At 46.2% G+C, this 27,546-nt stretch overlaps 2 protein-coding genes across 2 annotated transcripts in view; one reads left to right on the top strand and one right to left on the bottom strand.

Moving 5' to 3' along the window:
* syt11b (synaptotagmin XIb) overlaps positions 1 to 20,989 on the bottom strand; it is a 42,421-nt gene extending 21,432 nt beyond the window's left edge. The window contains exon 1 of the mRNA XM_062029801.1: positions 20,854 to 20,989. The gene's annotated coding sequence lies outside the window, so the exon portion shown is untranslated. The remainder of the gene's footprint in view (positions 1 to 20,853) is intronic.
* On the top strand, positions 3,583 to 27,429 carry tg (thyroglobulin). The gene is made up of 48 exons (XM_062028968.1): positions 3,583 to 3,652; positions 3,723 to 3,813; positions 3,890 to 3,987; positions 4,057 to 4,212; positions 6,014 to 6,182; positions 6,251 to 6,357; positions 6,419 to 6,562; positions 6,641 to 6,823; positions 6,901 to 7,394; positions 7,466 to 7,850; positions 9,022 to 9,060; positions 9,146 to 9,376; positions 9,448 to 9,552; positions 9,701 to 9,778; positions 9,861 to 9,967; positions 10,465 to 10,576; positions 10,649 to 10,810; positions 12,716 to 12,907; positions 13,004 to 13,131; positions 13,196 to 13,346; positions 13,415 to 13,552; positions 13,808 to 13,951; positions 14,041 to 14,205; positions 14,282 to 14,386; positions 14,462 to 14,565; positions 14,642 to 14,747; positions 14,814 to 14,993; positions 15,080 to 15,250; positions 15,331 to 15,414; positions 15,480 to 15,536; positions 15,606 to 15,743; positions 15,819 to 15,995; positions 16,074 to 16,188; positions 16,294 to 16,361; positions 16,445 to 16,591; positions 16,673 to 16,735; positions 23,166 to 23,300; positions 23,365 to 23,547; positions 23,611 to 23,815; positions 23,890 to 23,968; positions 24,039 to 24,189; positions 24,277 to 24,467; positions 26,020 to 26,196; positions 26,265 to 26,402; positions 26,477 to 26,664; positions 26,722 to 26,826; positions 26,894 to 27,034; positions 27,100 to 27,429. The coding sequence occupies exons 1-48, from the start codon at positions 3,583 to 3,585 to the stop codon at positions 27,356 to 27,358; spliced, it is 7,116 nt and encodes a 2,371-aa protein (XP_061884952.1). The 3' UTR covers positions 27,359 to 27,429.
* Positions 27,430 to 27,546: the final 117 nt, after the last annotated feature.

Here is a 27,546-nt window from a genome sequence, read left to right as displayed (position 1 = left end):
ATTATATGTTAGCAATGTTAGCTCCTGTTGTTGTGTAGCAAGCTTAGCCTTCCTAATGTAAGACAATAGCATCACCGTCCATCCATCCATCCATTCATTTTCTTCCGCTTATCCAAGGTCGGGTTGCAGGGGCAGCAGCCTAAGCAGAGAAGCCCAGACTTCCCTCTTCCCAGCCACTTCATCCAGCTCCTCCCCAAGGATCCCAAGGCGTTCCCAGGACAGCCGGGAGACATAGTATTCCCAGCCTGTCCTGGGTCTTCCTCATGCCCTCCTACCGGTCGGACGTGCCCTAAACACCTGCCCAGGAAGGCGTCCGGGTGGCATCCTGACCAGATGTCCGAACAACCTCCTCTGGCTCCTCTCGATGTGGAGGAGCAGTGGCTTTACTTTGAGCTCCTCCCAGATGACAGAGCTTCTCACCCTATCTCTAAGGGAGAGCCCCGCCACCCGACAGACGAAACTCATTCGGCTGCTTGTACCGTGATCTTGTCCTTTCGATCATAACCCAAAGCTCAAGACCACAGGTGAGGATGGAAACATAGAACGACCGATAAATTGGGAGCTTTGCCTTCCGGCCCAACTCCTTTTCTACCACAACTGATCGATACAGTGTCCGCATAACTGAAAACGCCGCACCGATCCGCCTGTCCATTTCACGATCCACTCTTCCCTCACTTGTGAACAAGACTCCGTGGTACTTGAACTCCTCCACTTGGGGAAAGATTTCTTCCCTAATCCGGAGATGGCACTCCACCCTTTTCCGGGCGAGAACCATGGACTCGGATTTGGAGGTGCTGAGGTCGCTGCCGCTTCACACTCGGCTGCAAAGCGATCCAGTGAGAGCTGAAGATCCCGGTCAGATGAAGCCATCAGGACCACATCTTCTGCAAAAAGCAGAGACCTAATCCTGCAGCCACGAAACAGGATCCCCTCAATGCCCTGACTGCACCTAGAAATTCTGTCCATAAAAGTTATGAACAGAATCTGTGACAAAGGGCAGCCCTGGCGGAGTCCGACCCTCACTGAAAACGGGTCCGACTTACTGCCAGCAATGCGGACCAAGCTCTGACACAATCATACAGTGAGCGGACCGCCACGATCAGACAGTCCGATACCCCATACTCTCTGAGGACTCCCCCCAGGACTTCCTGAGGGACACGGTCGAATGCCTTCTCCAAGTCCACGAAACACATGACTGAGTTGGGCAAACTCCCATGCACCCTCAAGTACCCTGCCAAGAGTATAGAGCTGGTCCACAGTTCCACGACCAGGACAAAAACCACACTGCTCCTCTTGAATTTGAGGTTCGACTCTCCAGCATAGCCTCCTCTCCAGTACACCTGAATAGACCTTACCGGGAAGGCTGAGGAGTGTGATCCCAAGATAGTTGTAACACGGTTCCCCTTCCTAAAGAGAGGGACCACCACCCCGGTCTGCCAATCCAGAGGTACTGACCCCTATGTCCACGCAATGTTGCAGAGTCTGGTCAACCAAGACATCCCCACAGCATCAAGAGCTTTAAGGAACCACGGGCGGATCTCATCCACCCCCAGGGCCTTACCACCGAGGAGCTTTTTAACTACCTCGGCAACCTCAGCCTCAGAAATAGGAGAGCCCAATACAGATTCCCCAGACACTGCTTCCTCATAGGAAGATGTGTTGGTGGGATTGAGGAGGTCTTCTAAGTATTCCCTCCACCGATCCACAACGTCCGCAGTTGAGGTCAGCAGCACACCATCCTCACCATACGCGGTGTTGACAGTGCACTGCTTTCTCCTCCTGAGGCGGCGGATGGTGGTCCAGAATCGCTTTGAAGCCGTCCGAAATTAATTTTCCATGGCTTCCCCGAACTCCTCCCATGTCCGAGTTTTTGCCTCCGCGACCGCCGAAACTGCACACCCCTTGGCCTGTCGGTACCTGTCTGTTGCTTCCGGAGTCCCATGAGCCAAAAGGACCCGATAAGACTCTTTCTTCAGCTTGACGGCATACCTCACCGCTGGTGTCCACCAGCAGGTTCTAGGATTACCGCCACAACAGGCACCAACCACCTTGCAGCCACAGCTCCGATCAACCGCCTCGACAATAGAGGTACGGAACATGGTCCACTCTGACTCAATATCCAGCGCCTCCCTTGTGACATGTTCAAAGCTCCTAGGACCATTGGAACAAGCGGTTGAGAATGAATGGATGGATATTTGATGTGAAGTAATTGGAGCCTTAAATAAGTCAATAGTTCATAACAAGATTAATTTTGATTCTTTTTTTTTTTTTTTTAAACAATGTCAGTTTAAATTTTTTTAATATTTTACTAAAATTTCCAGAGAACCAAAAGGGCTCCACTCACAAAAATGTTAAAAATAAGTCATACAATATATATATATTTTCTTTCAGCGCTTAAATCTCAAGATAAATTTAAAATCTATCGATTATAAGTTTACATTTTTTATGTTATGTTTGTTTGTTTTATGCCCTTTTAGTCATTGATAACATATTTTGTATGTGGCAAAAACACAAAATATGCCATATTTTTACCAGAAAAATATTTCAAAGTGGAATATTCGATGTGAAGTAATTGGAGCTTAAATAGGTCAATACTTCATAACAACATTGATTTTGATTCATTATTATTTTTGAGCAAAGACAGTTTTTGAAAAAGAATGTTCCACTAAAATTTCCAGAGATCCAAAAGGTCACCACTCATAAAAATGTTAAAAATAAGCCATATATTATTAACTTTTTTACTTTCAGTGCTTAAATCTCAAGATCAATTTCAAATCCATCCATCGATTATAAGCTTTTATTTTTTTAATGTCTTTTTTATTTTTATGCCCTTTTTGTCTTAGAAAAACGTTTTTTATTACATACACACAAATATGCAATATTTCAAAAAGGAATATTTGGTGTGAAGTAATTGGAGCCCCGATTAGGTCAATAATTCCGACCAACATCGATTTTTATTCATTATTATTTTTTGAGCAATGACCGTTTTAAATAAAAAAACAGCCTGTCTGCAAGTTTTGTTACCAGAGTCAACATTGCAACTTCTTCTCGTTACATTTAACCTGTTTGCTCTTTTATCCCACTTTTTATTATTTACTTGAATTTGTAATAGTATTTTTTAGAATGTGCCGCATCTTAGACACCAGTGCTCAACAGGAAGTAAATTTGCAGTCACTCATCTCAGCTTGTTTTTGTCACTTCATGGTCGTACACGACCAAGATGGTGCTGACTCGGCAAAGGTCGGAGGTCCCCTGCTGCCACGCTCAATTTCCACACAGGAAGTGATGTCTTGTAGGGAGTGTCAGAACAACAACAACGTGTTAGCTTAGCGACCAAACTAGCAAAGAACGAAGAACAAACCTAAAAAAAACAAGTTTCAGCTGGTTGCCTCGCCAAGTCGTCGTGTGCGTCTGACAAATGCTCTCAGCCAATCAGAAGGCGTCACGTTGAATGGCGGCTCCTGAGTGCTTGCGGAGGACACTTGGTTGTGCTAAGATGGACACAAGAGGGACTCGGCCTGACTCAGCACCTCGGGGTGGGTATAAGAAGTCGACCGGGCTGGGTGGGAGGCAGCAGAGACCATGGCCCGGCTGCTGAGCGCCTTCTTCGTTCTGGTCGTCTTCTGCCGGACGCTCCCGGCGAAGCCCTCAGGTGAGGCGGTCATGTGACGGCGAGAGAGACATGGTTACATCGGTGATACTGACGCCGCTTTGCTGCGCAGGGTACCAGCTGGACCTGGACGCTCCGACTCCGTGCCGGGCGCTGAGGGGCGGGGCCAATGCCCCGCAGTGTACGAAAGATGGACGCTTCAGGTGCGTTAAATGACGTCATGCCGAGACACGTCAGTGATGCGCATGTGTATGTGTGTGTGTGTGTGTGTGTGAGCAGGCCTGTACAGTGCGGTGGGCGGGGCCAGACGTGTTGGTGCGTGGACGCCGACGGCCGGGAGGTGTCCGGGACTCGAACGAACGGCTCCATTCCGCATTGTGAGTCCCGTGATCGCATGACTTGTCCGCCAGCGGAGTTGCTGACGATGTTGTGTCACCTGCGGCCAGGTGCTACGGCGTGCCAGCTGCAGTCGGTCCTGCGGTGCTCGCCGTCGGGCCACTTCCTGCCCGTGCAATGCGACGCCAGCAGGGGGCAGTGTTGGTGCGTGGACCAGGACGGCATGGAGCTCTACGGGACGCGGCAGAGGGGGACGCCGAACCACTGTACGTGCGCTCAAATGGAATGCCTCCAACAAGTATACTGTGTACACCACTGTTTCTTAACTATACGGACAACAATTTTAGCCCCCGAGATGGCCGCCAAAAAACATCTGTTTCTCAGCTGCAATACACTTTTCCACCACTTGTGGCAGTAAAGACAATATCAAACAAACAGAAGAAGTCTTGACCTTAAGTCGTAGAGAAGTTTCCATCGCGCAAAAATTATGATCTAAGGGGTGAATCTGTGTTTTCATTTGCACATTAATTTTATTGACAGTTTTTAAAAAAAAACATAAATTATTATTATTTATTATTAATTTAGTTAGAATTTATTTATTTTAGCACTGCGTATGTAAAATTTGATAAGCATTTACTTTTGTAATCAGCCTGACCTAAGCCTTGATAATAATCTCTGTGATTAACACGTTTTCATATCATTTGACAACCTTGAAAACTGTAAAAAAGTTAGATAAAATTATTGAATAGGATTAAAATCAAGAGTAAAATTACTAATTCAGTGTTAATTTTTGAGTGGGACCCGGGCCCCTCTGTAGTGGAAAAGTTGGCCCTCCCATGTCAAAAAGTTTAAGAGCCCCTGGTGTACACTATGTGTACTTAGTTGCACACTCACTATTTTCAGTGCTTGAGTACAACATCCTGGGACTGACAGTGTACTGCATTTTACAGTACAGCACTTCCGCATTTGAGACTTTTGTGTGCACTCAGGGACGAAGTACGCAGTGTTCTTACTGAAGTGTACTGACACATTGTAAAAGCCACAATGTCGTCCTTTCTAAATCAGTGTTTCTTAACCATGGGGTTTCTTAAGTGCAAAAATGATGACTAAAGTGGTGACGCTGTATTTTCATTTGCACTTTCATTTTATTGACAGTTCAGTTAAAGTAACATATTTATAAATAATTTAGTTTAGCACAATATCATTATATCAGAATATATTTTTATGCAGTTATTTATGAGTCCCTTCTTGTGCAGTATATTTGGTTAGTCCTTTTTTTTGTAATCAGCCTGACCTAAACTTAGGTTTAAGCTTCCTTAAAGTTTTGCAATCAATCAGAAATATCAAGTAGCTAAAATGCGCCAAACATGGATAAGTGTGGAGAGAGTTTAGCATTTTTCCCATGGGTGTAATTTAGAAATTTTTTATGGTGAATTTGACTTTTTTTTTTTTTATAATGACCACAAAGTTCGGGGACCATGTCGGCTGGCATTTTGTGTAAGTTGGATTTTATTTTTTGACCATGACTAGGGAAGGTTGTTTGCATTGGGTCATATAAATACATTCTTTGTAGGGCCCCATTCAGAGCATAATAAAAGGTCATTGTCCAGGAAAATCTGTTGATGTCATCTAGGTGGCGACTTTTAAAATGAATGCAAATTTGCAAATGCAAAATTCCTTATAAAACTCATGACATCTTGCGGGCCACTTTGAAGACGTCGGCAGAGGCCGTAGTATGGACACCCCTGATCTACATCTCTAAGCTACATTTCAACCAGTGTGGGTGGCACAGGTTTTTACCCAAAGACACAACGGCAGTGGCTGGGATGGCAGTAGCGGGAATTGAACCTGGAACCCTCAAGTTGCTGGTGCGGCCGGTCTACAATGATGTTATTACATGTTATGTAGACCAAAATTAAGTGTTTTAAAAATAGATAACAAGTCATAATATGACCGCTTTAAGTCTTCCCAGTGCACTCGGGGACTAAGTACGCAGTGCACTTATGAAAGTGTACTGACTGTTAAGTCACAATGTCGCTCTTCTGAAAGTTTAATTTTGACCTGCAGGCCCCGGCAGCTGTGAGGTGCGAGCGAGGGGACTGCTTCACGCCCCCGCGTCTCCTTCGCCGCCTTCGCCGCCTCAGTGCACAGAGGACGGCCGCTTCCTTCCTGTCCAGTGCAAACTGATCAACACCACGGACCGTCGGGAGCTGGACCTGCTGCACACCTTCAACACGTAATGCACACGCACACACGCTCATGCGCATGCCACGTCATCTGTTGACGGCGTTCGTCTCGTTGCAGTTTCCCACAAGCCTTTGCGACGTTTGCCGCTTTTAGAAAGTCCTTCCCGCTGGTCTCGTCCTACTGCTTCTGCTCAGACAGCGGAGGCCGCGAGATGGCCGACACAGGTAACTTAGATAGCTCCGCCCCCTCAGATGGCGAGGACGCTGATTTGACGCTTGCTTCCAGGCGTGGAACTCCTCTTCTCTGAAGTGTATGACTCCGCTTTCTCCGGACCCGGCATGGCCCGCTCCTTCTCCGAGTCCAACGTGTACAAGGTTCTGCACAGGAGGACGTTGGGGATCCTCTTGGCCGTTGGCGGACGCTTCAGATGTAAACATGCTGCGGACCAACTCTGGGGCTAGGGGGCGGAGCCTGATAAATACAAAAAGCCTGCTTAATCCCCGGCAGGTCCCTCCCCCTGTGAGGAGGCGCGGCGGGCGGCAACGGAGGCCTCCGACGTTTTGATTCCGTCCTGCGAGGAGAGCGGGGCCTACGCCTCCAAGCAGTGCCACCAAGGGCAGTGTTGGTGCGTGGACCCCACAGGGGCGGAGCTTCCTGGGACGCGACAGCATGGAGACGTCCTGTTTTGTGGTAGCTATGGTGATATGTGTCGCCAACTTGAGTTCTTGTCATGTGTCTAATATCCTTCCTTATCACCATCATCAAAGGCGCAGGCGTGGCTGACGACTGCCGCTCTCGGCGACGCACGGCGCTGGTCCGCTTGTTTTCGGGCCCGCTGGAACCTCGTCTTCCTGCCTCCTCAGAAAGACAAGATGCTTTCTGTAGTGCCCTCTTAAGGCCAATCAGGGATCTCCTGCCTCCGCAGGCGGAGCTCACTTCCTTCCTGTCGATCATGGTGGAAGTCCTCCAGGGGCTCCTCCCCTCAGTGGGTGGGGCCTTAGAGGCGCTGTCTCACTCTTCACCTCGTCGCTTCCAGGAGAATCTTTTTGGAGGAAAGTTCCTGAAGAACGCCGCCAGCTTCAACCTGAGCGGCGCCGTAGGAACACAAGGAGTCATTCGCGTGGACACACCCACTTCCCTGCGCAAACATCAGAACCTGGTTCGCTCTGTCAGCAAGGCCCTGGAGGACCCTGACTTCCTGTCTGCCCTCCGCCACACACTCAGGGCCACGGGCAGCTCAGGCTCCGTCTCTCTGCGCCAGGTATCCTCCTGAGCACGTGTTCCACACCTTTCCGCCGTCTTTGCATCGCTGACTATCCTCTTGTCTTCCAGATCCTGGCGCCCGTGGTGGCTTCCTGCTCGGCCGAGAGCGAAGAACACGCGGCGTCCGTCCTGGTGCCCAGCTGCGCGCCCGACGGCAGCTTCCAGGAAGTTCAGTGTCAGGGCGGCGAGTGCTGGTGCGTCACACCCCAAGGTCAAGAGATTGCGGGTTCACGGGTCGCCGGCGCCAGGCCTCGATGTCCGTCTCGCTGCGAGGAAGCCCAAGCGGCAGCGCTGACGCTGAAGGACACGATGGCGGCGGGCAGCGTCCTCCATGTCCCAGAATGCTCCGCGGATGGAGACTTCCTGTCGCTGCAGTGCGTGGGCTCACGGTGCTTCTGCGTGGACCGCCAGGGGGCGCCAGCGAGTGCTGTCTCAGCAGAGGGTGTCGTTACATGTAGGACACTTTAGTGCATCTTCGACTTGTTAGAGGGAAACTTCACTTTTTTTGGAATTTTACATCAATCATTCACAATCCTTATGTATGACAAGAAAACATGTTTTTCTTTTTTTATGCATTCTAACTCGTAAAATTGGCAAGTACAAGGTGGCTCTGGTAATGAGTACAATATTGCACCCATAAAGACCTCTAAAAAAACAAACCAAAAAAGCAATACTCAATTTACATGTCGTGACCTGAATATTAACCAAGTATTAGCTATATTGTTATTATAAGCGCTAATGTCGAGGAATTACTTTGAGCAGCGCCGTGATCACAGAGCGCAAACTCGCTTATCTGCAGAAATGTCAGTGAAAGTTAATTCCAGATTATAAATCATGCCTTTCACCTGAATAGTAGAAGGTTGAGGACATAAACCGAGAAGTTGGTCAACTTTGACATCAAACTTAGACCCAAAGATGGCGAGAAAGACACGAAAAGATGCTCGTTTGCGGTACCTTTATTTTTCAACCCTTCGTGAGGATTATGATTAAGTCTTCTTCCAAACTGTAAGATATAAACAATCCTATCAGTGGGCATCCCAGTGTGGCAGACATTGTACAGTAAGTGATTGTTTTATTATGTTTGTGTATCATGTTTAGCACTCAGCAATACTGCTACCTGATGCTTAGTGTTTCACTAAAGCTGCATCTGTTTAGCACACAGCTTTTAAAACTTGTAGATCATCCTCATATATAGTGGTCTTTTTTTGTCTCTTATGAAATCTGTCTTTATTAGTAGTGTTGTTGTTGTTGAAGGGAAAAGTGAACGTTGTGATGCGTCTGTGAAATTAACACGCCACCGTATGCTTAAAGTGAGCAAATTATGTAAATATTACATGGTATTATGAATGTTGTTACATTACATATATACGGACAGCGTGAAAATAAAATCTTGATGGAGGTTTTTAGATGTTAATAAAGGGAGAATAAAGCGACTTCCATTGGCTCCCTTGTTTGCTGACTTTTGCTAGTGTTTATTTACGAGTTAGAATGCATAAAAAAATTAAAACATATGTGATCTTGTCTTACATAAGGATTGTGAGCGATAGCCAAAATTCCCCAAAAAGTGCAGTTCCCCTTTAGAGTCTTGCTAGCTACTTTAGCTAGCGCGTTCTTCTTTGTTTCAGGTTCAGACACGAAACCCCAGAAGTCTCCGTCCCCCTCAGGTAAGGAGAAGCTAGTATTTAAAAGTTGATTTCCTGTTTCGGTCATTGTTTTTTAGCCAGTAGTCATGCTGAGTGCTCATTGCAGGTCAGTGCTTGCGCGCGTTGGAGGAAGTTTCCGCATTCAAACAGGAAGTGGACAAAGTCGTCGCTGTCTCCAACTCCGCCCAATTCCCGGCGGGATACGGCTTCCTATTGGCCGAGGGTCTGCGTCTGACCGCCAAGGAGCTGGATGTCGGCCAATCAGAGCAGGCGCCGCGCGTCGCAGATTGGCTTCTGAGCAACTCCAGAGCTTCTCTGCGATTGGCTGCCTTTTCCAGTGAGTCCCGCCCTTCTACACTTTCCGACCTGATGGCTCCTCCTTCATGTCCGGGTTGTTGGTTTATTTAGCCGCCCAGACGTTGCTGGCGCCAGGACGTCGTTCCAATCAGATGTTCAGCCCCCAGTGCGACGCCGATGGAGGCTGGCTGCCCACACAGTGTTACCGCAGCACAGGTCTCACACACACACACTTGTCAAGATGAACACACATACAAAACTTTTTTTTTTTTTGATTTAAAAAAAGTAAAATATCATTTAAAAAATTACACAAATAAAAAAAAGAGAGATGAACACGTGCTCATCAGTGTGTGCGTGTATCCAGGTCAGTGTTGGTGTGTCGATGAAGATGGGGAGTACGTTCTCGGATCGCTGAGCAGCCGCCCACATCCTCTGGTCAAATGTAAGATAAAACACGCAAAAATGGCCGTGCGCAAACGGTGTAAATGTGTGTGTGTTTGTGTGTGTGTGTGTGTGTGGTGCAGGTCTCACGCGCTGTCAGAGAGCACAGAGTCACTCGCTGCTCTCTGGTTGGATGACAGCTTCTGATGTCAGTGCCTCCATGTCATGGTACCGCCCACGTTGTGAAAAGGTAAACGCACTCGGAGTTAAACAGGGTGTGAAGTAATTTTTAATAATAATAATAATAATACCAATATTAAAGTGCGGCCCCTGTTTTTTGCCGTAAAATGGCCAACGGAAACAAAGTTTTCAGGTATGGGTTCTTGAGACTTTTAAGTGATATGATATGATATGATAGACGTCTCCAGCGATTTTCGTGGGCCTACCTGAAACTGGTGAGAGGGGCCGCTAGAGAGCCAATTCTGGACATACTTGCTCAAATCTGTGAGTCTTTGTGCATGTTAAAGCCTTCAAAAATGCGATCGAAATTGGAGAGTGATAGTAAACGAAACAATTTCAACAGGGCCTTCGGAGCTTTTTGCAGCTTGGGCCCTAAAAATAGTTTTTAAAAAGTAAAAAAAAAAAAAACAGGACGAGAAGATGAAGATGAGCCCTCACAAGGCCACAGCTAAACATGCACGTCACAGATCAAATATTTATTAACAAAATGTCGGTTTTACATTTAAGGATGGTCGCTTCTCAGTACTGCAGACAGAGGGCGCTGCAGGCTGGTGTGTGAACCCTTTGAGTGGAGAGACAATGCAGACCGCCACCCTCAGCCCTGATGGACAACTCACATGTACAAACACACGCACACACACACACACGTAGTACAATTCAGTAAAAATGTTTGTGTTGGCGGTGCGTTCAGGTCCCAGTTGGTGTGAGCTTCAGGGACGCCAGTGTCACCCCGACGGTGGCTTCGTCCCGCTCCAATGTGATGTCACTTCCTGCTGGTGCGTGTCTGACGACGGACACGAACTGGTGGGGACCCGAAAACGTCGACTGGCAGAACGCACCCCGTCATGTGACCGTAGGTGTTTGACGACAACGGCAACACGTTGTCCAGTAGAGGGCATCGTCACAGTAGTTGTAGTCATGTGGCAAAGCAAACTTTGGGTCAGACAAGTTCCAGGACTCCTGTCACAAAATATATACTTCTAATCTACAGAAGTACCTCAGCTTACGAGTTTATTTGGTTCTGTGACAGTGCTTGTAACTTGGTGGTGGAACTAATAATATCTGTTGGAATGTTTTTGTACTTCCACATTGCTAGATTGTCCTCTGATGGTACTGTCAGCTAAGGTCTTAGTAGAATTTGAGTAGTCGATGACATCAGCGTGTTCTGGTGGAAACACTATTTGGGTGTGCACCTTATCAATCGGGAATATTAAATCGCTTGATTTGGTCAGGAGGTCTTTGACTTCATGCTTAGATAGTGGTAATGCTGGGTTTCTGTACGCTAAACCGTTTGCTCTACGCAATGCGATGGTGGGAGTAGAGTTTGAGGCTTGTGTCATTGGCATTTTCCTCTTTGATGTATGAGGCTCCCAAGGTTTGGTCATGTCGCCAATTTTATCTCCCAACCTGTTCTGATCATTAGACCAGTTCTCTCTGGAATGCCCCAGTTGAGAGTATGCCCCAGTGTTTCCAGCACTTGTGTGGGCACAGGCTCTACAAGCGGCCTCAGCTCTGCTCACAGTTCCAGGAGTGTTCGAGGGAGCGTAAAGCGGATGATGAGCCAGGTGTCATCATTTGCCAAAGGCCCGCTTTACAGTGCACACCAAATCGTATTTTTTTTGCCACACATCTGACTTTGTTTGCCAGTGTAAAAGCTCCCAAGTTCTTAAAATCTGATCTTTTTGCATCAGATTCAGGTCACATCCAGAGGTAGTCCGAATCTGACTGACTTGGTCGGTTGATCCATAGTTTTGAAAATGTGTCATATTATTTCTATGCAGATGATATTCAGCTGTATTGCTCCTTTAATGATTCAGAGTTTCACTTTTTAACCGAGTTCTTGGAATATGTATCCTGTGTCTTCGAATGTCCTACATTCTAACGTAACGGAAACTCTGATCATTGCTCCCGATAAAAAGATCCCCCCGATGAAGAGTTCCCTTGGTGCTCTGGGTGCATCTATTAAAACCAGCCACAGAAACCTTGAGGTTGTGTTTGATCAGTCTATGTCTGTGAGAAATTTGTCAAAATCGGATCTCGAAATGATCATTCACATGTTCATCTCGTCTCGCATTGACTATTGTAATTCTGTTTTCACTTGTTTCAACAAGTCAACTGTAAAGAGACTTCAGACTGTACACAATGCGGCTGCCAGACTTTTGACCGGTGCACCCAGTCTTCATTGGCTTCCAGTGAAGTTTTGCATAGTTTAAAATTTTAGTTCGGACTTTCCGTGCGTTGCAGGGTAAGGCCCCTCAGTATATCGCTGATTTGTTGCGCCCCTACACTTCAGGGCGCAGCCTTCGTTTTTTTTTAGGGCGCAGCATTCGGTTTTCAGGCCAGGGTCTCCTAAAGCTCCCTAAAACTCATTTTAAAACCAAAGGAGACCTGGCAATCCAGGCTGTATCCCCCAAACTCTGGAATGACTTGCACCAGTCCCTGCGGGAGCTTGACTGCGTTGACTCTTTTAAAAAACATTTGAAGACTTTGTTTTATAGGAAATCTTTTGGTTAATGGATTTTTTTACTTTTGTTATCCTTTTTATAATGTAGCCCCTGTTGTTTTAATATTGTTTTTCAAATTCACCTATATTTTGTACTTACGTACTTTCTTACTATTTGTGCACAAGCACGCTTAATACATGAGGCACCTGAATATTTTGGAATGTTTGAATGAGTTAAGTGGCATCGAAATAGTTTCACACAACCAACACAAGCTACTGTGCTAACTAGGCGTCCTGTCCTCTGCTGGTGTCCAGGTCCCGCCTGTACCGACTCCGATGTCACGCACGGCACTCTGGTTTGCCGCCCCACCCAAGATGGCCGTCAAACATGCAATCTTGTCTGTCTTAGTGGTTACCAGAACTCACTTCCTGTCCAAAACTTCACGTGTGACATGACTGTCAGCCGCTGGGAGGGAGCCAACAAACCTCTGCCTGGAGCCTGCCAGAGTACGACCACTAAACACGGACCCATGTTCCAGAACATTTTTACTGGTCACGCAGTTGAGTAGTCCTCAGTGTGTGTATGTGTGTCTGTGTGTTCAGTCGGTCAGCCCGCACAGAGTGTGTCCATGTCAGAGCAGTGGACGATGAGAACGTCCTGTTCAGAGCTGCAGACGTTGCGCTCCCTGCTCTTCAAAAATATGACCAGCAGGGGACTCTGCACTGCTCAGGTAAAACACACACCCACCCACACCTACTATACACGCACACATGCTCAAATATGTGCGTGTGTAGCTGCCAGCGTTGGGACGCCAAGTGTTGCTGTGTGACGACTCGTCGGTTCGTATGCATTGCGTCGGCAAGGACGTGTTGATGGTGACGGTCACCTGGACCGCTTTGCTGTCAGACCTCCCGGCCTCAGACCTACCTGACCTCCTTAACGCTGGTGAGCACACGTCCAAAGAACGTGTATGTGGAATGTTCTAGAACTCACTAAAAGACTGTCGTTTTCAGCGAGTCGACTCCAAGAGGACTTTAAGGGGATGGTGACGCATATTGGCTTCACTTCGCAGCCTGGACAGCTTTCTGAGACCACGCCCACTTTGGGCTGTTCCCCCGGTTACAGCCTGAGCAACCAAGGCGACAGTTGCGGTGAGTCCGGTTAGCTACAACGTGGTTTCAGAGTTGGTCCGAAACATGGCGCCATGTAGTCATGAGAGGGGATTTTGACCAATCATGTAAGAGATTGTCTGGCCATACTCTTCTCTGATTAGTCAAAAAACCCTCACGTGACTACCCGGCGCCATGTTTGAGACCAACTCTGAAATCAAGTTGTCCATGCTCTGGCTACGGCTCTGGCTATGTTTGTGGCGCCGACTTGATGACATCACTTGTCTCCGTCCGCAGTCGTTTGTCCTGCTGGGAGTTACTCCACAGAAGGGGCATGTCTTCTGTGTCCAGAGAGAACTTACCAGGATACAGAGGGGCGGGACTTCTGCAACAAGTGTCCTAAAGGTTCCTCAGCTGCCGGGTCTTTCTCTGTCAATCAATGTGAGTCGTCCATGTCAGTGTGCCACCTGCTGGTCAAACATCAACACCTGCTTGCTCACCGCTGCGTATGTTTGTGTGCACATGCGCAGGTGTGACCGACTGTGAAAGGCGGGGACTTCGTTGCTCTGACCAAGGTAACTTCCTACCGGCACAGCCTAACTTCCTGTCTGGCACGTGGAGCTGCTTTAACAGTGAGGGGGCGGAGCTTGACTGGACAAAGAGTGACACGCCTCTCACCGAACAGGACTGCTCAGGTGAAATTTAACAGCCAATCAGAGCGCAAGGGGCTTTGAGTGACACGTGTGTGCTTGTGTGTGTGTGTGTGTGTAGTGCTCAGAAGGTTCCAGGCTGTTCCAAAATCAGAAGTGATCTTTGGAGCTGAAGACACTGAAGTCCTGCAAACAATAACCTCTGACCTCCGAACATGTGCTGAAGGTAAACACACTTACACACACAGCCTTAACAATGTGTACTGACACATTGCGTGTGTTGTGGTGTTGGTTCCCTCAGCATGTGCAGTGAACACTTCCTGCCACCATGTGGCGCTGTTCAACCGCCAGTGTCAACTATACAGTACACACACCCTGAACACACGCTGCAACACCTCCACGAAGGTACACGCACACTCACACAGACAGCAGTCTTTGATGATGTTACCAAGGAGATGTGTGTGTGTGCGTGTTATGGCAGGTCAGTGGCTTTCTGGGTAATCCTGAGGCGGAGATCTTTGGTGGTTTGAAGTGCTCCCTGCGGGTGAGGGGCGGGGACTCCAATGTGCTCGTCATCAGGAAGAGTGGTAATGACGGCATAGCAACCACCGGGTGGGACATGTGTGTGTGTTTTGACAGTCAGCTGCTTTCAGGGGCGGAGTCTTCTTCAAGCTTCACCAGGCTAGCACAGGCGAAGGCAGTCTCGGGCGTGTTCAGGACTCAAGTGTTTGCCAGTGCGTCGCTCGCAGACGCTCGCCGCTTTTGTGAGACGGGCTGCCGCAGTGATGCTTGCTGCAGCGGCTTCATCCTGAACCAGAACAGCCTGAACGGCGGTACGTTGCCACGGAGACGTGACTCGAGGAACCCTTTGGGGCAGAGTCCTGTGTGGCTCAGCCTTACCCCCCTCCTTCTTCCACAGGTTCTCTGCTCTGTGGTTGGCTGAGGGAGCCGTCCATCCTGATGTGTGGGCGGGGCGACTGGGACGTGACAGGACAAGCAGCCGCCAATCGCGTTTGTGGGGCGGGGCTTATTTATGACGAGCAGGGACGGAGCTTCCTGTTCGACTTTGGAGGACAAAACCTAACAATCGGCAAGACGAGAGTACAATCAATCAATAATAAGTCAGATGATCAAAAAGTAGAATTAACATTCGTGATGTTTGCTGTTCAGCTGCGTCAGCTCTTCCATTGGACAAGGACGGGAAAGGTTACCAAACATCCATCGTATCCTTCCAGGCCGTCTACCTGAAGACAGGTATCGTGTTAACCTTTGACTTTACATCCTTCGCTTGATGCTGACAACGTCATTTCTTCTAGAAGACAGGTCGGCCGCCGCTTCTTGTGGTCCCGTCACGGGCTTAACCCCGCCTTTAGATGGTTAGTACCTTTAAAGTCGCGCCTCCTACGGTGCCCTTTGCTACTAATGATAGGTGTGTGTGTGTGTAGGTTCAGTCCAGAGGAAGTTTGTCTCTCTGTCAGAAAATGACGTCCAGGTGGATCCTCAGAGGAAACTTCCTGTTCTCTCCTTCTGGATCAACAAAAACCAGCACACGTCCCAGCAGGCTTTGCTGTGGTGCCTCACACGTGCGTCCTCACACTAGTGCCCTCTAGTGGTTGTATTTCAAGCTCACGCGGTGTGCGTGCGCGTGTGTAACACAGGCTGCGACAGCGAGCCTCAGTGCTCCGTGGCCGATCTGACGGATGCCGACTTGCCGGGTTTCTACAGCTGCGTCCTGTTTGCCTACACCCAGGTGTGCGGCGCCTACGACACACCGCTGAGACGCCCCTGCCGCCCCCTACTGGACAGGAGGCCCAAAATCACATACAGCAAGACAGGTAACGTACAATAACACTCCACTTTTAACATTTAAGTCAACCAACAACAAATGTTTACACGTGAGTGTGTGTGTATAGTGGATCTTTCGGGACCAGTGAAGAGTTTCTACCAGAGAGTTTCCTTCCAGAAAATGGTCTCTTACTCAGTCCGCAGTCGAGTAAGCCTGAAGGAAAACATGCTGCTGACTGAAGGGTAACACACACACGTGACACACACACACACACACCTGACACACACACACGTGACACACACACACACACACCTGACACACACATGTGACACAGTATGTGTTTTCAGGTTTAAGGCTTGTGAGCGACGTTGTGATGAGGACACCTGTTGCCGAGGTTTCGGTTTCATCAGAGATGGTAAACACACAAAATCCGACGTCATATGACACGCCAATCAATTTTGTGTGTGTGTGCGTGTATGTGTGTGTTCGTGTGTATAGGGGGCACAGGTGTTGTGTGTGTGTCTCTAATCAGCCTCGGAATTCAAACGTGCAGTGAGGACCATCAGACCGATTGGGGGACACAAGACTGTAGGCCGTCTGAAGTCAAAACCACACCGAAACCCTTTGGCTGGTACCAGAAACCAGGTAGCACGCAAACACATGCACACACACATACACACACACACACACAAAATGTGTATAAAACTGGCGTGGTTGTGTTTTCAGTGAATCAGTGGACGTTGTCTCCAGCGTTGTGTCCTGCGTTTCGTCTGCCAACTTTCCCAAGCGGTAAGTAGCACGCTAGCTAGCATCACGGTTAAGGTAACTTTACAGTCAAGATGTAAATCTCTTAAATATTTATCCCAGAATAATTATAAAAGGTAAACAGCAATGAACAATACAATACAATTATAAACTAAAACCAAACTGTCAACATACATCAACGTAACCAAAATTCTGCAATATTAACAAAATACACTAAAATATACAAAATTGTCTCTTGGCACTCATATTAACTAATATTGCTGATTGCTAACTTTCAGCTCTTTCAAAATGGTTCAATGAAACTATGAAAAAGTGACAGTAAAAAGGAATTTACTTACCTGCACGATGCATTTACCTGCTATACTCAGCTCCTCAGACTGGAGGTGTGCTGCTAACGTTAGCATGCACCCATATCAAAATACATTGCTCCTTAGGAGTCCAAGATGACTGCGTTATGATTGAACTTTTCCAAAAAAAAAGTGTCGTCTTTTTTCAACGCCACGCAACTTACAAGCAATCTTCAGTGATGACCGTGCGCGACTGCTCTTCTCTTCTGGCATCAAACGGAATGTTGTTGACTACAGTAAAGGTCTGGGGCCGTATTTATCAAGCTTCTTAGAATTACTCCTAAGAAGTCTGCTAAGAGTTGACTTAAGAGTAAATAAATTCTTCGCTGAAAGCTGCACTTAAAAGTTAGTTATCAAGCGTCTTACTCACACTTTCAGCGAAGTGTAGGACTGAATCTTAAGCGTCACACTCAGAGCTGAAATACGACATTACTATGTGCCGTAAACGGAATTTTAGGTTACGTCATTTCTGTGTCCATAGAAATGACCAATCACGGAAGGGAATCCCTTGTCTAAGAATAAATAAATATCTTAGAAATATTTAAGTGGACAATGGGAGTGTATATTTTGACAATAAACTACAAAATAAGACAAAACAAACTAGTCCCCGCCCGCACTCACGCTACCGCTCCTTCTCTTCTCTCGCCCACACACTCACTGACGTCACTCACCTCACACATACGCTACTCTCATAACATTTTCTTTCCAATTCATTAATTAGGCAACTAATTTGAAACTGGTGTGGGTGGCTCCATATATACTATCCCACTGCAGCCACATGCAGTAATCAACAAGGAATCGAAAATTATTAAATCTGCGACAAAAATAATACCCGCTCTGTCTAAACGATACCGTTTGATCAGCTGCTCGTCATCAAACAAAGCCAGGACATCATTCCGCTCCCTGAACGTTCGCACACGTCTCTCTCGCCTCAGTGCCATCCCCTGCTGGCAACTCCTAACCACTTAAGACACCTCTGAAGGTCTCTTAAATATCGTGGAGAGTAGGAGTGATTCTTAGTCTTAAAGAAAGTTGATAAATAGCTTTTATTCTTAAGTTTGAGAGTAGGACTAAATTTCGCAAATTCTCAGGACTTAAGTGTAAAATGGCACTCTAAGACGCTTGATAAATACGGCCCCTGATTTACTAAGATCCAAATACCATGCACTAAACAGAGTGTGCAATCTATAAGAAAATAGCGTGTACTATTAGTGGGCGTGTTGCGTGTGATTTACTAAGACTGTATGTACAATTGAAAAGCGGTGCAGACCGCCTTATATAAATGAGGATTTTGCGTGTACTATACGGGGCATCTCCACGGCACATTCATGTTATCATGCACCTGTGGCGATTTGCTATGTTTTCAAACATGCAGGAGACATGTACCACTTTTTATGGGCATTTTACACGCAGTCGAGCAGTGCATCGGCCTTGACACAGCCGTTTTTTTCCCCCTTTTTTTTTACCGCTGAAGGTGCATGGGAGAGAGAGGCTGCACTTACTCCGCTCAATACGCAACCATGCATACTTCAAGAATTTTTTTTTCATTTAAGGAATATTTTAATGATGTATTCTATGTGAAATAAATGAACGTCATTAAAAATAAAATACTAAAAGGACACCAAAACACATAAATTTAATTTGTTTTAATCAGCCCCTTAAAGGGGAACTTTTTGGGAATTTTGCCTATATTTCACAATTATTATGAGAGACATGACGATGGATTTTTTTTTTTTTTTAATGCATTCTACATATTAAACAAATCAAAACTCTGCTTACAATGGAGCCTATGTGAGTCGCTCAATTTTGCTTGTAAAGCCCTTTAAAAATATCCAAACACCTCCATTGCGGTTTTATATACATGATGTAAGTATATATGTACTATAGTAACGGGCACATGTATAATAACATTTATCATTTTGATCATCATACACGACGTATTAATTTAATAATAAAACATCACTTACTGTACAAGGTCTGCGGTCATTAGGATGCCGACTGCTAGGATGTTCATATATTCCCATTTAGATGAAGAATGACTCATAATCACCACCTGTACAACTTGGGTGTCCCACCTGAAGACTAAGCTAAACATTTTATCAACCATCACAACTTGTATCCTGATTTAATGGCCTAATTCCTAAACTGAATTTAACCTTCAGTAGGACTTTGCACACAATAGTCAATATTTACAAAACTGAAAAGTACAATAGTCTTATGAATAACATAAAAACATTCTTCTCAAACTAATTGCTAGCTGCATCATGCCTCAAACTGTCTGTATTCTCCACTAATGTAGATCGAGAAACACTTTAGACCAGGGGTGTCAAACGTACGGACCGAGGGCCGGATCAGGCCCGCGGACAGGTTTTATCCGGCCCGCGGGATGAGTTTGCTGAGTATAAAAATTAACCTGAACTTTTTTAATGAAAGAAACAGCTGTTCTAAATGTGCCCACTGGATGTCGCAATATAATTTTTTTGTATCTTTGTAGATCAGGCCTGGGCAATTATTTTGACTCAGGGGGCCAAATTTAGAGAAATAAATGTGTTTGGGGGCCGGTATATCTATTTTTGGGAACACTAATACAAAAACTCACAATAATGTCTGATTCAAAGCTAAAAACGTTATGACAGACCGCCTGAAAAAACGGAATGGAATTTAAACATTTTTTACTGAATGAGACACCCAGAATGTACATGAAAATAAAGAATGTTACAATATGAACTATGAAGGATAAAACACTGAATATTGACAACATATGAATGTCACACCCCCTCTCCATCCACATATTTTACAATCAAGTCAAACGCAACAAAAATGCAACAAACACAGCAAAATATGAACACTCTGTGGAAACGCTCCCCACCCACTCTGCTTGGTGCCTCATCTGAGCTGCTGTGACTTAGATGACCATAGTAACTAGTGTATTACCATAGTAACTAATTAGATTACCATAGTAACTAGTATATCATGCAAAAGTGCAGATTCCAACCATTGAAATACTTTGTATAGTTCAAGTCTTACGGTCATTTGAAATCATCATTGCACATCATAATGGCAGCTATAGTTTCCATCTTAAAGATCTAAAAAAATATTTGGGAATGTCCGGTGGGCCAGATTGAAAAGCTTAACGAGCCGCATGTGGCCCCCGGGCCATAATTTGCCCAGGTCTGTTGTAGATGATGCTACATATGTACAAAATAAACCACATTATGTTAGTACATCAGTTGAGGAAAATGATCAAACTACATAAACAACATACTGTAATTTGATTTTGATAACTTTATCTTGATAAATTGAAAATGAACACCAATGGGTTGATTGATGAACATTATCACATAATTTATTTAGAAAATATAAATAACAACAAATAAAGATAGAATACTATTAACCGCATCATGTAAGTGTAAAAAAAACAAAACATTAGGATTTGTACAATTTCAGCATGTGCTTGTTCTATTTTTAAACAAAGAAAACAATCTGAAGTTGTCTTTATTTTTAAGTTATCGTGCCGTGATTTTACCAGTCCGGCCCAGTTGGGAGTAGATTTTTTTGCCATGTGGCCCCCCGATCTAAAATACATTTTCTTTAGACATAGTAATGTTTTTGTCTTCAAGTTATGTTTTAAGGGAACTTTTACATTATATTAATTTCACTGTGTGCTCTTGCAAGTCTACATTTACGTAAATAATGGCAGCTTACATATTCGTTTTCATCAGCGTTTAAACAGGACGAAACAGCTCATTTGGACAGAACACGTTTAAGTAGGAAACACACACAACTTTAACTTACAGTTGTGTCGATGTCACGATCGATGGCGAGCCTGCTGGAGACTTTATAAAACATATAGTGTATAAAAAAGTATCCTAATGACTTTATTCCAGGTGTTCACATAATATGAAACACGGTAACCTTTAATTTTGGCGCTGCCGGTGAGACGTTCATCTTGAACTTCCTCATCTCAGAAAGAAAAGCATCTAATTGGCCCACCGTCCTCACTAACTCCACCCCCTGTCAGATTGTACGCTATTCAAGAACTGTGATTGGATATATTCCGAACTTGTCCCGCCCATTTAAGTGACGATATTAAATATGATTGGATATTGTGTCTGACAACTTTTAGTCTCGCTTTTAATTCGTCAACACTGGTTTTGTGAGGGGAGGGGTGTGCGCGCGCACCGGCGGAACCTGACAGGTGATGGACAGAAAAGAGGGAAGATGACGTCATACTAGTCCCTTTTTCCAGTGGATTTCTCCGCTAATGCGGATAATTTTGTCAACATTTGTGGGTATATTGAAAAATGTACTTTCTCAACTTCAAACATTTTGATTTGAGGGGGCAGGGCATTAATTGGAAGGCATAATTTGTGTGCTTCTGAACATGGTAGACATCTAATTCAAGTTATAAACAATTAAGGATGAACAGGAATACTTTGTTCCAATGTATTGCATCATATGAAAAAAAAATCAGTTTTTCCTCGCCATGTGCTTCAAACGCTTTGGGACAGCTTGAAAGGTGACTAAACAGAACGTTGCCACAGGTTGGCCCATACTTTGTTCTGGCATGCTGAGTTCTACTGAGGTCTACTGTGTTCTACTACGTCCTACCAAGTTCTAAAATCTACTGAGTTTTACTAAGTTCTAAGCTGCACTGAGGTCTACCAAGTTCCGCTGAGTTATTGTCAGTTCTACAGAGTTGTACTCTGTCCTACCAAGTTCTAAAATCTACTGGGGTCTACTAAGTTCTGCTGAGCTTTACTAGGTTTCACTGATTTCTAATGAGTTCTAAGTCTTGCTGAGTTCTACTAAGTTTGACGAAGTACCAAGCTCCACTGAGTTCTACTAAGTTCAAGTAAGTTCTAATATACGTTCTAAGATCTACTACGTTTTGCAGAGTTCTACTAAGTTCTACTGAGTTTTAGTGAGTTCTACCAAGTTTGGCTGAGTTCTACTAAGGCCCAAGTTCTACTGAGTTTTACTAAGTTCTACAGAGATCTACAAAGTCATACCAAGTTCTAAAATCTGCTCGGTTCTACTAAGTTCTACTGAATTCTACTAAGTTTTGCTGAGTTCTACTATAGTCTACGGAGTTCTACTAAGTTGAACTGAGTACTTGTAAGTACTACAACGCCCTACCAAGTTCTAAAATCTGCTGAGTTCTACAATGTTCTACCAAGTTTTACCAAGTTTTACTGATTTCTACAAAGTCCTAAGTCTTGCTGAATTCTGCTAAGCTACTAAGTGCTAGTAACTTCTACTACGTTATAAGTTCTACTGGGTTCTACTAGGTTTTGCTGAGTTCTACTAAGGTCTACTAAGTTGTCCTGAGTTCTAGTAAGGTCTACTATGTTCTAAGTTCTACTGAGTTGTACTACGTTTTGCTGAGTTCTATTAAGTTCTAAGTTCTACTGAGTTTTACTGAGTTCTACTAAGGTCTACTGAGTTGTACTAAATCCTAAACCCTGCTACCTTTTACTAAGTTTTAAGTTCTACGGAGTTCTACTGAGTTTTACTGAGTTCTGAGTTCTACTACGTTTTACTGAGTTCTACTAAGTTCTACTGCATTCTAGTAAGTTCTACTATGTTCTAAGTTCTACTGAGTTCTACTAAGTTTTGCTGAGTTCTATTAAGTTCTAAGTTCTACTGAGTTTTACTGAGTTCTACTAAGGTCTACTTAGTTCTACCAAGTTTTCAGTTCTACAGAGGTCTAGGTTTTACTGGGTTCTACTAAGTTTTAAGTTCTACAGAGTTCTAGGTTTTACTGAGTTCAACTGAGTTCTACTTTAAAACACCTCAGGTAACTTTACTGTCAAAATATATATTTTCAAATCTTTCTTATAAATCTTTGTTATATACATTTACTGAGTTCTACTGAGTTCTGAGTTCTACTAAGGTTTTCTGAGTTCTACTAAATACTAAATTATGCTTAGTTCTACTAGGTTCTACTGAGTTTTAGGTTCTATTGAGTTCTACTGAGTTTTACAGAGTTCTGTGTTCTACTGAGTTCTACTACGTTTTTCTGAGATTTACTAAACCCTAAACCCTGCCACGTTCTACCAAGTTTTAAGTTCTGCTGAGTTCTAAGTTATGCTGATGTGTTTCAGTGTCCATGGACCAGTGGAGTTTCCTTGCTGACTCAGCAGTTCTGCTCGACGCGTCGCTTTCTTCCTATGAGTTTATCCACATCAGCCGCGACATCGCCACAGACCCGATCCAGACCAGAGACTGGTGTCTCCATGGTAACATACATGTCACATGACATCATTGCTTCCATATGATCGTGTCGACGGCTTCCTGTTTCAGCCTGCCAGGAGGCGGAGTCCTGCACCGCTGTGTCCGTCGCCGAGGAGGAGTCCGCCACTCGCTGCGTCCTCTATCCCGATACAACAGTGTGCGGGTTAAGCTCCGCCCCTGACTCAGCAAGCCTCACCGCCTCCTGCCGTCTGGTGATCAGAGAGCCCGCCCCCGAGGTGTACTTGAGGAAAGGTGAGCCAATACCGAGTCTCGGCATCTCAGCCGACAGGGCTCACCCGGTGGTTTCCTCCCCAGCGTCGTCGACCCCACTTACCACCGTGGCCATCCCGGGTCACGGCACCCTGCAGGGTGTCGCCGTGGAAACGTCACTTGGGCCACACAGGAAGACAGTGTTTCAGTTCCTCGGAGTCCCGTACGCTCGTCCGCCAATTGGAGCGCTACGCTTTAAAGAAGCGCAGCCACCTGATTGGACGGGAACCTGGGACGCCACCAAATTGCGGTAAGCGGGCGGATGGGCGACCAGCTGGGGGCGGAGCTTTCTATTGACAGTGAACATCTGTGCGTGTTCTTCAGGTCCCCCTGCGTCCAACCAGGTGTCCTGGACACCAGCGAGGACTGTCTCTTCCTCAACATCTTCCGCCCCGTTGCTATGGTGATGTCACAGCATACACACACACACATTTTAGAGGAATAACATTGGTGTGTGTGTGTGTGTGTTTCAGAGGGGTCATGTCCCGGTGCTCGTGTTCTTCTTCAACCCCTCAGCCAATCAGACAGGAGGAATCTTGGATGGCTCCACCCTGGCTGCTGCAGGGAATATCATTGTGGTAACGGCCAGCTACAGAACAGCTGCACTTGGATTCCTGAGCACAGGTAGACACACACACACACACACACACACACACACACACACACACACACACATCAGTAACATACTCAGTGACGCACATGTGACCTCAGGTTCATCAGGTCTCCGTGGCAACTACGGTCTGTCCGACCAGGAGGCGGTGCTTCACTGGGTTAACGCTCACATTCATTTGGTGGGCGGAGACAATAGCAGCGTGACTGTGGGGGCGGAGCGTGGAGGCGCTGACATCATCAGCCACCACCTGCTGTCGTCGACGCCGCTCTTTCAGCGAATGCTGCTCATGGTGGGTTAGGTTTTGGTTGGGTTAGGTTGGTCTATGTTTAGGTTATGGGTGGGTATGTTGGGTTAGGGTTAGGCTAGAGTTGGGTTAGGGTTAGGATTTGGTTAGGCGGTTATGGGTTGGATTATGATTAGGTTAGGGTTGAGTGAGTTATGTTTAGGTTATGATTATGTTACCTTCAGGTTAGAATTTGGTTAGGGTTTAGGGAAGGTTTGGTTTCAGGGTTAGGTTAGGTTAGGGTTAAGTTTGGATCAGGTTTAGGTTTAGGGCTTGGTTATATATAAGTCATTATTACTTTAGGTTTAGGTTTGAATCCATTTAGGGTGTAGGTAAGGTTTGGTTTAGGGTTAGGTTAGGATTTGGTTTGGCGGTTATGGGTTGGATCATGATTAGGTTAGGATTTAGTTTGGGTTAAGTTTAGGGCTCGGTTAGACGGTTATGTCTAGGTCATGATTATGTTAGGTTTAGGTTTGAATACAGTTAGGGTGTAGGTAAGGTTTGGTTTAGGGTTAGGTTAGGATTTAGGTAGGCGGTTATGGGTTGGATTATGATTAGGTTAGGGTTGACTTTGGGTTATGTTTAGGTTATAATTATGTTAATTTTAGGTTAGAATGTGGTTAGGGTATAGGTAAGGTTTGGTTTCATGGTTAGGTTAAGTTAGGGTTGAGTTTGGATCAAATTTACATTCAGGGCTTGGTTAGACGGTTATGACTAGGTCATTATTATGTTAGGTTTAGGTTTGAATACAGTTAGGGTGTAGGTAAGGTTTGGTTTATGTTAGGTTAGGATTTAGTTAGGCGGTTATGAGTTAGATTATGATTAGGTAAGGGTTGAGTTTGGGTTAGTTTTAGGGTATAAATATGTTAGGTTTAGGTTAGAATTTGGTTAGGGTTTAGGTAAAGTTTGGTTTAGGGTAAGGTTAGGGTTTGTTCAGGTTGTTATGGGTTGGATTATGATTAGGTTAGGGTTGACTTTGGGTTATGTTTAGGTTATGATTATGTTAGGTTTAGGTTAGAGTTTGGTTAGGGTTTAGGTAAGGTTTGGTTTCAGGGTTAGGTTAGGCTTTGGTTAAGCGGTTATGAGTTAAATCATGATTAGGTTAGGATTTAGTTTGGGTTAGGTTTAGGTCTTGGTTAGACCGTTATGTCTAGGGTGTAGGTAAGGTTTGGTTTAGGGTTAGGATTTGGTTAGGCGGTTATAGGTTGGATTATGATTAGGTTAGGCTGGAGTTTGGGTTAGTTTTAAGTTATAAACATGTTAGAATTAGGTTAGAATTTGGTTAGGGTTTAGGTAAGGTTTGGTTTAGGGTTAGGTTAGGACTTGGTTAGGGTTTGTTCAGGTTGTTATGGGTTGGATTATTATTAGGTTAGGGTTGACTTTGGGTTATGTCAAGGTTATGATTGCATTAGGTTTAGGTTTGAACTTGGTTAAGGTTAGGTTTAGGGTTAGGTTACAATTTGGTTTGTCGGGTATCAGTTCTACTCAGGTTATAACAAGATTAAGTTTAGGTTCGGGTTAGTTTTGCGGTTAATGTCACATGACAACGTTTGTGCAGGGCGGGTCGATCTTTTCTCCATCATTTGCCCAAACGCCGTCCGCTGCCAGACAGCAGGTGCTCCGTCTGGCCAAAGAGGTGAACTGCGTGACCTCTGACCTCACCGGCAGCGATGGCGGAATGGTGGCGTGCCTCAGAGAAACCCCTGTGCACGTGCTCAACGCCGCCCAGACAAAGGTAGACGCACGCCACACCTTGAGCGGGCGCCTGCGTTTGCGTTCTTCACGCAGCTTCTCGTGTTGCAGCTGCTGGCCACCGGCGGACCCTTCCGGTCTTGGTCGCCGACGCGTCACACCGCTCCCCCGCCATCTCTCCACAGAGTGGACCTGCTGCTGGGGACATCGGAACATGACGGCCTGATCAGCCGAGTGCAGAGGATAAAGGTGTGAGGTCACCGGCATGAGAGCGTGGAAGTTTGCAACATTTGTCATGTGGTTTTTCAACCGTGCGAGCACAGGACTTTGAGGCGCTGCAGGGTCGCGCTGACGGGAAAACGCTGTTCTACGAGGCGCTGAGCCGCTCGCTGGGCGGAGCCGAGGAGAACGAGCTGCTGAAAGGGGCGGCGGCCTGGTTCTATTCGCTGGACCACAGCTCCGCCCCTGCCGGCTACAACCTGTTCTCCCGAGCGCTGGACAACGCCACAAGGTCCGAGGTTAAATGTTGTCGTTATTTTGGCGTGGCGCTGACGTCTGTGTCCCGCAGAGACCTCTTCATCGTCTGTCCCACGCTGCGCATGGCGAGACACTTCGCCGACAGCAACGCCAACGTCTTCCTGTATCATCAGCCCGCCGCCGGCTCGAGCAGCAGGTGCCCGCCGCTTCCTGTCCTGAGCTGCGGTCGCTTCCTGACCTGACGTTTCACTTCCTGCTCGCAGGGCCGATGCTCATGTCCCGTTGGACGTCCAGTTGGTGTTCGGCGCTCCTCACCAGCCAATCAGCCGGCAGCGCTTCACCCTGGCCGAGCGCCGCCTCTCGCTGGCCGCCATCAGCTACGTGTCTAGCTTCGTCAAAACCGGGTGAGGCCACGCAGGCATAGCAACCGTAACCAGGTGGCAAAATCTCATGACCTTTTGGCTCGCAGGAACCCGAACCCGTCACCGCTTTGGCCGACGTCGGTTCTGCCCCGCTGGCGTGCCGTCGGGTTCTCTGCGGCTCCGCCCGCCTACTTGGAGCTAAGCCCTGCCCTCCGTCAGCGGCGGGGCCTGCGCGAGAGAAGCTGCTCCTTCTGGAACAACCTGGCGGAGCTGCTCACGTCAGGGGCGGAGCCTACTTTGATGCCCGAGCTCCCGTTGGCTGCGCCGTCCAGCCAATCGCAGGCCGGCCAAGATTCCTACAGCTGAAGCGATGACATCATCATTTTGCGACATAGCAAATCAACACTTTTGTCTTCATTCAATCATCAATAAAACAATCAAACTGTTGACATCGGCATTGTGTGTGTGTGTGTGTGTGTGAGTGTGTGTGTGTGTGTGTGTGTGAGTGTGTGTGACAATGAACACACAAACTGTGTCCACTGTGTAGGATTATA

Source organism: Entelurus aequoreus, linkage group LG20 (genome assembly GCF_033978785.1).
Source record: "Entelurus aequoreus isolate RoL-2023_Sb linkage group LG20, RoL_Eaeq_v1.1, whole genome shotgun sequence".
Lineage (NCBI taxonomy): Eukaryota > Metazoa > Chordata > Actinopteri > Syngnathiformes > Syngnathidae > Entelurus > Entelurus aequoreus.
The sequence above is the reverse complement of the archived record's forward strand: the minus strand, read 5'-3'. Positions and strand labels throughout refer to the sequence as shown.

Bases quoted from the DNA above. Each gene is read 5' to 3' on its own strand.
- tg (XM_062028968.1), top strand. From the start codon at position 3,583: ATGGCCCGGCTGCTGAGCGCCTTCTTCGTTCTGGTCGTCTTCTGCCGG. The intron at 3,814-3,889 runs GTGCGTTAAATG...GTGTGTGAGCAG, and splicing joins ACGAAAGATGGACGCTTCAG to GCCTGTACAGTGCGGTGGGC. The intron at 23,301-23,364 runs GTAACATACATG...TTCCTGTTTCAG, and splicing joins CAGAGACTGGTGTCTCCATG to CCTGCCAGGAGGCGGAGTCC.